Source organism: Oxyura jamaicensis, chromosome 17 (genome assembly GCF_011077185.1).
Source record: "Oxyura jamaicensis isolate SHBP4307 breed ruddy duck chromosome 17, BPBGC_Ojam_1.0, whole genome shotgun sequence".
NCBI classification, from domain to species: Eukaryota; Metazoa; Chordata; class Aves; order Anseriformes; family Anatidae; genus Oxyura; species Oxyura jamaicensis.
Genome location: NC_048909.1, coordinates 5,269,480 through 5,279,597, shown reverse-complemented (window position 1 = coordinate 5,279,597; position 10,118 = coordinate 5,269,480). Strand labels below are relative to the sequence as shown.

General features: G+C 59.6%; 3 protein-coding genes and 1 long non-coding RNA gene across 6 annotated transcripts in view; 1 reads left to right on the top strand and 3 right to left on the bottom strand.

The window, feature by feature from the left end:
* Positions 1-745: 745 nt before the first annotated feature.
* Positions 746-4,764, bottom strand: LOC118175602. The gene is made up of 6 exons (XM_035341967.1): positions 4,332-4,764; positions 4,121-4,263; positions 3,628-3,704; positions 3,127-3,237; positions 2,253-2,356; positions 746-885 (listed from the first exon to the last, which is right to left on the bottom strand). The coding sequence occupies exons 1-6, from the start codon at positions 4,443-4,445 to the stop codon at positions 766-768; spliced, it is 669 nt and encodes a 222-aa protein (XP_035197858.1). The 5' UTR covers positions 4,446-4,764; the 3' UTR covers positions 746-765.
* On the top strand, positions 2,411-3,395 carry LOC118175604. Its single transcript, XR_004755033.1, has 2 exons — positions 2,411-2,806; positions 3,167-3,395. It is a non-coding gene; the product is annotated as an uncharacterized LOC118175604 (long non-coding RNA).
* Positions 4,765-5,269: 505 nt separating the features above from the next.
* On the bottom strand, positions 5,270-6,999 carry LOC118175603 (alpha-1-acid glycoprotein-like). Its single transcript, XM_035341969.1, has 6 exons — positions 6,782-6,999; positions 6,540-6,682; positions 6,144-6,214; positions 5,797-5,898; positions 5,611-5,711; positions 5,270-5,530 (listed from the first exon to the last, which is right to left on the bottom strand). The coding sequence occupies exons 1-6, from the start codon at positions 6,896-6,898 to the stop codon at positions 5,468-5,470; spliced, it is 597 nt and encodes a 198-aa protein (XP_035197860.1). The 5' UTR covers positions 6,899-6,999; the 3' UTR covers positions 5,270-5,467.
* Positions 7,000-9,295: 2,296 nt separating this feature from the next.
* Positions 9,296-10,118, bottom strand: part of COL27A1 (collagen type XXVII alpha 1 chain) — a 150,018-nt gene continuing 149,195 nt past the window's right edge. For 2 of the 3 annotated variants that reach the window (XM_035341657.1, XM_035341658.1), the window contains one exon: positions 9,296-10,063. In XM_035341657.1, coding sequence (XP_035197548.1) covers positions 9,917-10,063 — 147 coding nt within the window. In that variant the 3' untranslated portion in view covers positions 9,296-9,916. The remainder of the gene's footprint in view (positions 10,064-10,118) is intronic. The other variant, XM_035341656.1, reaches the window with a different exon arrangement.

Here is a 10,118-nt window from a genome sequence, read left to right as displayed (position 1 = left end):
ACTAGGTTCGAGCTGAGACTGAATTACCTCCCAGCCATGCAGCAACCACTGGTGCTTTTTTTAACCTTCCCTTACTGTCACACACACGGAGCAGCAGTGCTGCGCTCCCCTGGGTGAAGCGATGATGAGGGAGGTGAGGGGTGTCTGTCAGCACCATACCCCAGCACCGTGCCAAATTTACGGGGATGTGAGGAATTGTGCCCTTTTTCTGTGGAGAAGTTAAAATCCCATGGGCATGGGCTAGCACCCGCAGCTCCACCGGTGTCACCACAACTGGTCACGATCCTTGCAGTGGCTGAAGGCTGGGGAGCTCCAGCCAGGCCCAAGGGGCTGGGAGGGGAGGGCTGCAGCAGCCAGGCTCGCTCTGGCAGGAGTTGGGTGCTGCTTCCAGCTAAGCCTCATCTTCTCAGGCCAGATGTAAAGAAGTTTCTGGCTTCTCATGGATTTCAGTTACGCATCAGATGCTTGGCACGCTCCTATGAGTGGTAACCGATTGCCCTCTTCTGGTTAGCCTCCATCACTGCTTCCAGGGCTCCTCTCCACAGGAGCCCAGCTCCCAAAGCCGGGCCTGGAGCACACGATGTGAGGCCGAGAGGCCGCAGCCTCCCCGTGCACCTCGTCCTGCGGCCCTGGGCGCTCGAGGCTGGCTGTTCCCAAACACCAGGCGAGGGACACACGAGGCAAATTGGGTGCTCGATCGCTTTTTGTTGCACTGCTGAGCCCCAACCTCTCGGCAACGAATGGTGCCGTGTTGTGGTGAAGCATTTATTGCTGCTGGTTCATCGCGCTCCCGGCCCCACTCGGTGCTGGTGACGCTGGGCCTGTGGCTGGAGGGGCCGTGCCTGGGGCGCCACCATCCTGGGTTTCCTCACCTTGGCACAGCTCCTTTAAAACAACAGTGGGATAAGTGAAACTGCCACGGCATCAGGAGAGAACGTACTGAAGGAAGAAGTGTGTTTCTTTATCGTTTTTTCTTTTCAGCTGATTATCGTTTTAAACGGGCACAGAGAAGACATGCTTTCCTGTGCTGCCCGACGCACAGACAGGGCAGTGAGCTGCTGCTGTTTTCTGTACCCGTGCCCAAAAGAAACCAGGTTTCTGGAGCAAAGCTGTGCTGTATCAGTACACTGCACCAGCTCGCTCAGTGAGCAGGCTCTGAGGGAAAGGGGGATTCAAAATTAATGAGATACAAGCTAAAAGCTCATGCCACCTGCGTGCTCAGAATTGCCCTGGCTCACGTTCTCCTCACACCTGGGGCTGACACAGCGAGGCCCCAGCCTCTGCTCACCTGTGGCTCCTTCAGCCCAAGGCCCGCATTACATTTGTTTTCCCACTTTCAATTCACGTCAGCCCTGGTGTCCTACACCTCGGCCTGGAACAGAACCCCCCGCTGGCTGCCATCTCCAAGCTCAGCCAAGGACACACCGTTCGGGCACGTTCCCCTCACCTGGGCTTTCTCAAAGCACTTCCATTTTGCCCAAATATCAGTGAGAGTCCCCACACCTCTGTGTCCCCTTGCCAGCAGCCGGTGAGCAGGGCTGGGGCCCAGCCCCAGGTGCTGCTCATTGCCTGAGCAGTCCGGCACCTCCCTGCCACCGCGGGGGCTCAGCGTGGGCCCTCTGTCCCTCTGTCCCTCTGTCCGTCCCCTCCCCGCTTTGTGTGAAGCTGTGGGAGACCCTCTGCAAGGAAAGTCGGGGCGAGTACCAGGAAGGCAGGTGGGTGCTCCTTAGCCTGGGCAGGGGCTGGGGTGAGGGTTGGCCCTGCTAAGCTTTTGGGTAGAAAACGGCAGGGAAAAGCTCTGTTTGTGTGGGGAGCGGGTGCGGAGTTGGTCAGTGGCACTGCCCCCTCGGTCAGCAGCTGGAGGGGTATTTGGGGCTTTTTTCCTGATATCCTGGGCTTTTGGGACTCAGGGCTGGGTTCCTGACCAAGAGGAGCCCTTGGTACTCACAGCCCCAGTTTCAGAGCACCGCAAGATTTTTTCAGTTGAAGTGGGGCATGGCACGAGCCCCTTCAGCCCCACGCTGAGCTCCCAAGGGTGCAAAATGAGGAGTTTTGGGGAAAAACTGGGGTTCAGGGATCCCCTCTGGGCGGGGGGAGGTGGCTGCAGCGAGTCACCCCCATTCCCACGGGGGCTGCTGAAGGGCAGGAATTCCCTCTGGGGAGCTGTGGCTCTGTGGACCGGAGCTGCTGTAACCTGTGGTCGCTGCTGGGGAAGCAGATCTGCGTCTGCTCGGGGAACCGAGGGCACGCACCTGCCTCCAGGGCGCGTACACGATCTCCCCCTCGCTGAGACCCAGGCGCTGGGCATGCCGGGCGAACTCATCCCGCTGGGCCTCGCTCACGGTCTGATTGCGGGCTGAAAAGCATTTGTCAGGTGTTAACGTGGGCCGGGGGCCACGCACCATGCCTCCTCCCAGCCAGCGATTTGTGCCCTCCCCTCACTCCCACGAATGCTCATTGTGGAGGTGCTGGGGTCCCTCGCTCCCACCCGTCAAAGCCAGCCTTGGGCATCGCTTTTTGGGTTCTGTTTTTTTTTTTACCCCCTCCTTGTTCCCACTTTAACTGCTTGCACAGTAGTTTCTCACGCTCCTGGGGTGTTTGCAGGGATGCGTGCCCCAGGCAGGGACCGAGGCAGGTTTGTGTTTGCCAGACGTGGCTTTGGACTTCCTTAAGCAATTGCTCTGCAGCTTGAAAGGGCAGCGGGGAGCTTTATCGCGGTCTGATGTGCTGCTTTATGGGGCTGCGTGTGGGCCTGGCCGGCTCTGCCTGTGCCGGTGCTGCAAAGCCACGTGCTCTGCCCCGGGAGGTAAGCACTGAAAAATCACGGTTGGCTTGAAAATATTGAGATTTCATGATGATATCCATGGTGTTCTGTCTGTGCTTCCTGTTCTTTCAATATTTGTGGCGTAACCGGGCTTTGTCTTTAACTTGTTCTTCCTGCTGTGCCCAGAGACTTAGGCTTTAATGGGGTTCTGAAATATTCCTGTACCCTGGCGTAGAGGTTTGAGGAAAAATCAGAGATTGTTGGTGGACCTGCGCTGCCACGCACGGTTAGCTGGCGGTTCTCCGTGCGTCACTTGGTGTTGGGTGCCACTTTGAGGTTACCTTAGGATGGAGTTCGCGTACCGTAGAGATACAGCGCCGAATACGTCCTCTCCTTCTGCAGTTGGTGCTGGATGAGTAAAACGTCCTCGGAGCTGAGGTTCAGCAGCGTCCCCATGGTCTGCTGGGTCGTGGCTTCGAGAGAGCAGCGCAGTTTGGGGAGCGAGAGCTGCGTTAGTTCTCTGAAACGTGCCACAAATGTTCCCTTCCGTTCCCAGAGGGATTGTGAAATGATTTGGAAAACAAGGCGGCCTCCTTCCTCGTCGGAGGGGGCAGGTTTGTTCCTTGTTCCCGGCACGGCATTGCTTCATGGGCTTTATTGCTGCCTCATGTGTGCTGTGACCCGGCGGTGGGCTGGGCTCGGTGCCCGCCGGCGGGGCCCTGCCATCGCGTGGAGCTTACCAAGGCTCCAGACCCACAAAACCATCCCGAAATAAAAACGCGTGGGGCAATGGAAGGCATTGACCTGAGCCCTTCCGAAACACGGACTTAAATCTCAGCCCCGCGGGCCGTGCCGCCGCTCACCGTGCTTCACCAGCGCCGTGCCACCACCATCAGGGAGGTGGAAGTAGGAGGAGTTGCTGGAGAGACAGCGGCCGCCCCTGCGGAGAGGGGGAAACGAGGCAGAGCCGTGGTGCTGAGCCCCCCCCAGGCGGGCACCGAGCCTGGCCCCACCGTGGGGACCTCAGCAGGGAACAGCGGGGGGGGGGGGGAACCGGTGGCATTGCAGGGCCCCGGGGAGGGTTTGTCTTTGCCTCCCGTGTCCGTGGAGCAGGCAGGGGTGAGGGCAGGAGGTCTCGGTTTGGCTAAGCTGGGGGCTGTTGGAGTAAATTAAGATCTGAGGAAAGAAGGGGGTGGGACAGCATGCAGGGAGCAGCCACGAGCCTCTCCTTGGCAAAGCCGATCTGAAACCGTGCCCGCATCCCTCTGGAGGGGCCGGGCACCGAGGGCCGATGCTAACACCCGCAGGGGGACAGGAGGAAGGGGTCAGGGACCGGCGGGGGTGCGGGTGTCTCACGCGGCCACGTGCTGGGTGACGAGCAGCTCCTGCCCCCCGGCGCCGGGCTCCACGCGCAGGTGGCCGTGGTCGATGAGCAGCAGCTCCAGGAGGTGCTGGGGCAGCTGGGCGGCCCCGGCCACGTACCACCACGTCCCCAGCAGCTGCGGGAGAGATGCGGGGCAGTGGGGGCTCCCTGCCCGGCCCCCTCAGCGCCCGGTGCCCTCCTTACCCCCGGTGCCGTCACGTTGGCAGGGCTCTGCGGCTGTGCGGGCTCGCAGGGAGCGGCTGCAGCGGGCAGCAGTGCCGTGAGGACGAGGACGGCGGCGATGCCAGCCCGTGCCATGGCTGCCTGAGGGAGAGGAGCGAGCAAACTGGACAGACGGATGGACAGACGGACGGGTGGACGGACGCTGCTCACTTGGGTGTTTGCTTTTGCAACGCGGCTGCGCGCAGCAGGGGCTGTGGTGGCGCAACGGCGGCTTTTGGGGAAATTGCCCCGGTGAGGGCTGGGTGCCCGGCCCCAGCTCAGGGCTCTCACTGGCTGGGCAGCACAGGGAGGGCGATGCACTTCCCGCGTTTCAAAGTGAAATCTGCCTGAAATTTCCCCATTTCGTTCCCCCTGCGCAGCTGCTGTAGGGGCTCTGCAAGCGAGGAGCCGGGCTGCTCGCCAGGCTGCAGGCGATGTTGCTGCCTCGTGTCAGGGCGCGGGGCTTTGGGAGCTCTGTGGGGCTGTGCTGTGCTCAGCACAGTGAGGTTGCCCGGCCTCCAGCCCCAGGCCTGGGACTTTCCCTGTGCCCTGTGTCCCGCTGGCAGCTCACGGCACTGCTACCCTGGTGCTGTTCCTCGCAGGAAACCTTCCTTGGAGTCTGCTCTGAACCCTCCGTGCAGCCTCCTTGTTTGTCCTGCTCCGTGGCCCCTTTGTGCTGCCACATCTGTTTCTTGCTCCGTGCCCTCACCCCCGGGCAGGGCGCAGCTCGGGGCCCCAGCTCCCCCAGTGAGCCCTGGGGCTGCCCATGGACACGAGCCCGCGGGTCGGGTCATCCCATCCCCAGATCCCCGGGGTTTTGTCTGACACTGGAGACGGGGCCCGAGCGGGGACCCCAGCCGCGCCCCCGCCCGTGTGTGGGTGCAGTCTGCAGACACAGGCGCAGGGAAGGCACACGGCAGGCGGGTGTCACACAGGCTTTATTGCAGCTCGGCGTGAGAACAGAAAAGCTGCAAATCCCTTCTGGGACGGGCCTGGCCTGGGCCCTCTGTTGGAAGAAAAAAACTCGCCGGGACCTCCCGAGGCTGAGCCGAGCGCTGGCGGATGTCCCTGCGCAGGGGCTGGGGACCACGCGTGGAGGGGATGCGGCTTCACTCCCGTTACACCTCTGTGGGGGCCGAGGTGGCTTCATCCTTCTCCTTGCCATCCGGGGGACAGGCGTCCTTGGGGAGAGGGGACAGGAGCTTGCACCCACCCAGTCGTGCGGTCCCCGGGGAGCCCCGTCCCACCCGCGGGTCCCTACCTTCGGGGAGGTGACGAAGGTCTCCTCCTGCGTGAAGCCGAGGCAGCGCAGCTGGGCCCGGAACTCCTCCAGGTGCTCCTTGCTCACGTTGGGCGTCCGCGCTGTTGGAAAGGTGGCATAAAAAAAGCGTAAAAAGAACGGGTTTGGGGCTGCTCCCCCCGCAGCCGTGCGGGGCAGCGCGCTCACCCGAGAGGCTGAGGCCCAGGAAGGATTCCTTGGTGTGCTTCAGGACCAGCAGCTCCTTGTCCGTCTTGATCAGCTCGGCCATGGACGACTCCTGCCCCTCCACTGGAAGACACGGGGAGCGTGGGGACCCCCGCTGGGGAGCGGGGCGCAACTGGGGACAGGCGCGTCCCCCCGGCACCGATGTCCCCAGTGTGTGGGGCTGGGGGTGTTCCCCGCCCCCAGACCCGTGTGTGGGTGTAGGGAAGGCGCGGTGGGGCGGGGGGGGTGTTCCTACAAAGGGCAGTTTTTGGGGGACGTGTGGCGGGAGGGGCTCAGCGGGGCGCTGCCTCTGGGGGCTGCGGCCTTACCGTGCACCAGGGTGGAGTTGTGCCGGAAGATGAGGATCTTGCTGGCGTTCTTCACCACGCACGTCTCGTTCCTGGGGGGGCAGAGAGGGGAAATCGGCGAGCCTGCCCCAGGCTGCCCCAAATAGACCTGGGGAGGGTCCTCGGGCTGCGGCCCCCTCCCTTGCCCCCCTTTGAGCTTGAGGCAGGGCGGCCAGTAGCGAGCTGCAGAGCTTGGCTAAATGTGGGATACCAGCTCCCAGCCCCAAATGTAGCGTTGATAGGTAGGATAGGCACTGGGGTGGCTGCTGCCACTCATTTGTCCCCCACCATGGCAGGACCAGAGCCCCAGCCCCAGCCTGGGATGGCTCCGACCCACGTCCGCTGCCCTGGGGACATCCCAGCCCACCCCGTCCTTACAGCCGCAGGGTCTCGGTCACGTTGAGCTCATCGTCGTGGCTGCCGGGCAGGAAGGTGAAGGTCGCGTACTTCAGCTCCTTCATCTCGGCCACGTGCGGGGGATACGTGGAGGCGCCCATGATGTACACCCAGTGCCCCAGCAGCTGCCGAATGGAGCGGAGCGCGGATTTGAGGACTCATTTCCCCCGGGGATGAGTCCTGGGCCCGAGGGGATTTTAGGACCCACGGGTGTCACGGCTTACCCCAGCCACGGTCGCGTTGTCCATGACGGCCGGGGCGAGCGGGGCACAGTCGTGGGGCTCGGCCGCATGGGCATGCACCAGCCCCACGGCGAGGACGGGGAGGAGGCAGGGCAGCATCGCCGGCACCGTGCGGGGCTGGGGGGGCTGCGGCGAGGCTGCTGCGCGGGTGGGACGTGGCCGCCCGCCGGCACTGTTATATACGGCCCCGCCGCAGCCCCGAGGTGCTTATTTAACCGCTGGGCTGTTTGCTCAGGCATGAAGCAATAGCAGGTGAGTGGAATTCCACTGGCAGAAGAGTGCATTTTTTCCGGCAGAAAAGGTGAAGAAAAAAAAAAGTGCGTTGCACCACTGCGGGCTTTTGTTCTTGGAAACCATAATTCACCCTGCGGGTGGCGGGCCGGGCACGCTGCGGGCTGCAGGTGTGTTTGTGGAGTGCCGTGGGGCAGCGAGTGCCACCGGGGGCTTTTGTATCTGCCCTGCCCGGGGCAAACAAACACCTGCCCATGGCCTTTGCCATTAAGCCAAAAAAATGTCTTTTTTTTTTTTTTTTGTTAATTCTCTCTCCCCTCTTGGTGCTCGTCTTGGCCCAGTCTTGGGTGGCTCACGCAGCCCCTGGGCCGTGGTGCTGGTAGCGGTGCCCAGCACTCGGGGCTGAGCCACGGGGCAGCTCTGGGACGGGGCTGCCAAATCCAGGCTGGGGGCATGAGGCGAGGGCAGGAGCAGCAGCGTTACACGAGGCTGGGGCTGGCGGGCACGCAGCTCGTGCGTTACGTTTCTTTATTCACTCGGACTGTATTTTGTCCCCGAGCACAAGCTGTGCGTACCAGCAGCAGCCCCGGGGCTGCGGCTCCGCACACCCTGACACAACGCACGAGGAGCTGGGCAGTCAGCAAGAAGGCGTCTTCCGAAGTCACCTCGGATCCACCGAGCCGAGTTTTAGGTTCAGCAAGGAAAAAAAAGCTCATCTCTCGTCCCCACTACTTCCCTCTTGCTCCCCAGCACTCTCAGGACAGGGATGACGATGAGAAATGTGCCGGTGGCCACGGCAGGGGACGTGTGGTGGTGGGGAGCTGTGGGGGTGCAGCCTTGTGTGGGCTCGGCATCGCCCTGAGGGCTGCGTGGGCGCTGCTGTGGGAAGGGGATTGGGGGCATCCCCTGGGGGGGGCTGGACGTGGAGCGTGCTCCTGGCACCCAGCACCGTTTCCTGAGAAGTTTAAAAAAAAAAACAACAAAAACAAACCACAAACGTAAAAGTCCCGTTTCGTTGCCTCAGTTTTAAATATTTATTTGAAGTCCAAAAAAAAAAAGAGAGAGAAAATGAAGAAAAGGGAAAAAAAAAAAAAAGCGTAAATGAGAGCAGGCGGTAACGGCAGCCGGGAGCAAGCACACGGGGGCAGCGGGGGCCGGGGGTGAGGTATCTGTGAGCGGGGCAGAGCGCGGAGGGTGAGGTATTTGAGACGGATCCTGTTAACCTGTGTCCATGGTGGTTGGCAACCAACCAGCGGGCAGTAGTAAAAAAAAAAGAATACACCAAGAGAGACGCACGTATATTTCTTTTTCTTTTTTTTCCTCAAAAAAATAAAATCCATAGTCCGTGCGAGACATGAAAACTCCAAACAGGCACTGAAGCGTTTCCGATACAGTACAGCTCCGATTACATCAATATTATTCCTTATATAGAATTAAAGATTACCATAATTATCCTCTTTAAAAAAAAAAATCCTCCAAATTTACATACAGAGACTAGATTTCTACAAAACTTAACAAAAGAAAACCCCTCCAAGCCTGGCCGGGGTCTGGGACCAGGTCCCATCCTCTCAGTCTCGGCAGAGGGGCCCGGACAGAAGGGTGCAGAGCTGGGTTTAAATACGCGCTGAGCCCGGGGAATCGCTGCGCGCGGAGCCGCCGCGGCCACGGGGCCGCCACGGCTACAGCAAAACGAGTGAGTGACCTGGGAGCCGGCCCACGCAGCGCCCTGAGGCTTCATCCTGCAGCGGCTGCGGGTGAGCTGGCGCCCTCGCTCTCCTCCCAAAGCAGTGAAGTGCTGTTTTTTTTTTTTAAAAAAAAGGCAAATTTGCTTTTAAAAGAGCCTGTGAGTTATTTTGGATGCGCTTCGAGTTGTTGCGCGGGATTGGCATCCGCGGCGATGCAAAGATCCCATGAAAGGCGTTTCTCTGATCTAGCTGTAGGGCGCGACCGCCTCTCTTCCCAGAGGTGGTCCTATGGGCTTTTTTTGGGTCTGTGGCAAGACACTGTAGCACCTTCACAACCTTAAATAACGTCATATATATAAAATAACACACTTTTTTTAAGAGCACCAGAGATTTCACAGTGAGAGGTAGAAACAAATCAGACAAGCCCATCCTCTCTCTCTATTTTAGCACCAATCTTCCCCTCTCCTCCTTCCATTCCCCTCTTTCAGCTTTGGGACTCTCCCCTACCCCACCAGCACGCCTGAGAAGGGACGTTGGTTCAACTCACCCATGGAAGGAGGAACTTAGTTTCTTTTTTTTCTTTTTTTTTTTTTCTTTTTCTTTTTGCTTTAAATAATATAATATATATATTTTTGTTTCTTCTAATATTGCACATCAAAATGCTTCCGGTACGCAGAGCAGCCAGATTCGACTTGCGGCTCCGCCTGGCAGAGCCCGCTGCAGCGCGTGGCCGTCCAGGAGCGACGAGCTCTGCGAGGGAAGCTCTATCAACTTTCAATTACTTTTCAATGGAAAGAACATTTGGTAGCTCAGGAACCAGGTAAGACAAAAATGGGGGGGAGAAGAAAAAAACCAAACCCACACGCTGCAAGTTGCTTGAGGTTTCTCTCAATATTTTCTTTGGTCATGGAAAAAGCTTTGTGTGTGGAACCGCTTGCGACACCGAGTCCCCTGATCCCTTTTCACTGGTCACATCCCGACTGATACCCGCTCCCCCACGTCCTTCTCGTTCCTCCTGTCCACAAGCTGCTGAGTTCAGTAGATCACGGGTTCTTGGAGACCTTGAGCCAAAGGCTAGAGCAAGAGTTGACCCAAAAGACACAGCCCAGCTGTCCTTGCTGCAGAGAGGTGGGAGATGCTGTGTGAAGACGTAGGCCAAAAGTGGGGTCAAAGCCTTGGAGCCCGGGTTTGGCGGCGTTGTTCAAAGGAAGCACACGGGGCCGACCTCGAGGTGGTATTGCTTTCCTGGCTCGGATGGGGGAAGGTTGTAGATGTTGACAATTGGCAGCTGCTGAGGGTCCTGCGTCCGAAACGAAAAGAGAGTCCGATGCCAGCGTCCGTCCTTGATCTGCGCAGGGAGGGAAAGGCAGAAAAAGTTGTTTTACTGCTGGAGAGGAGTGAGT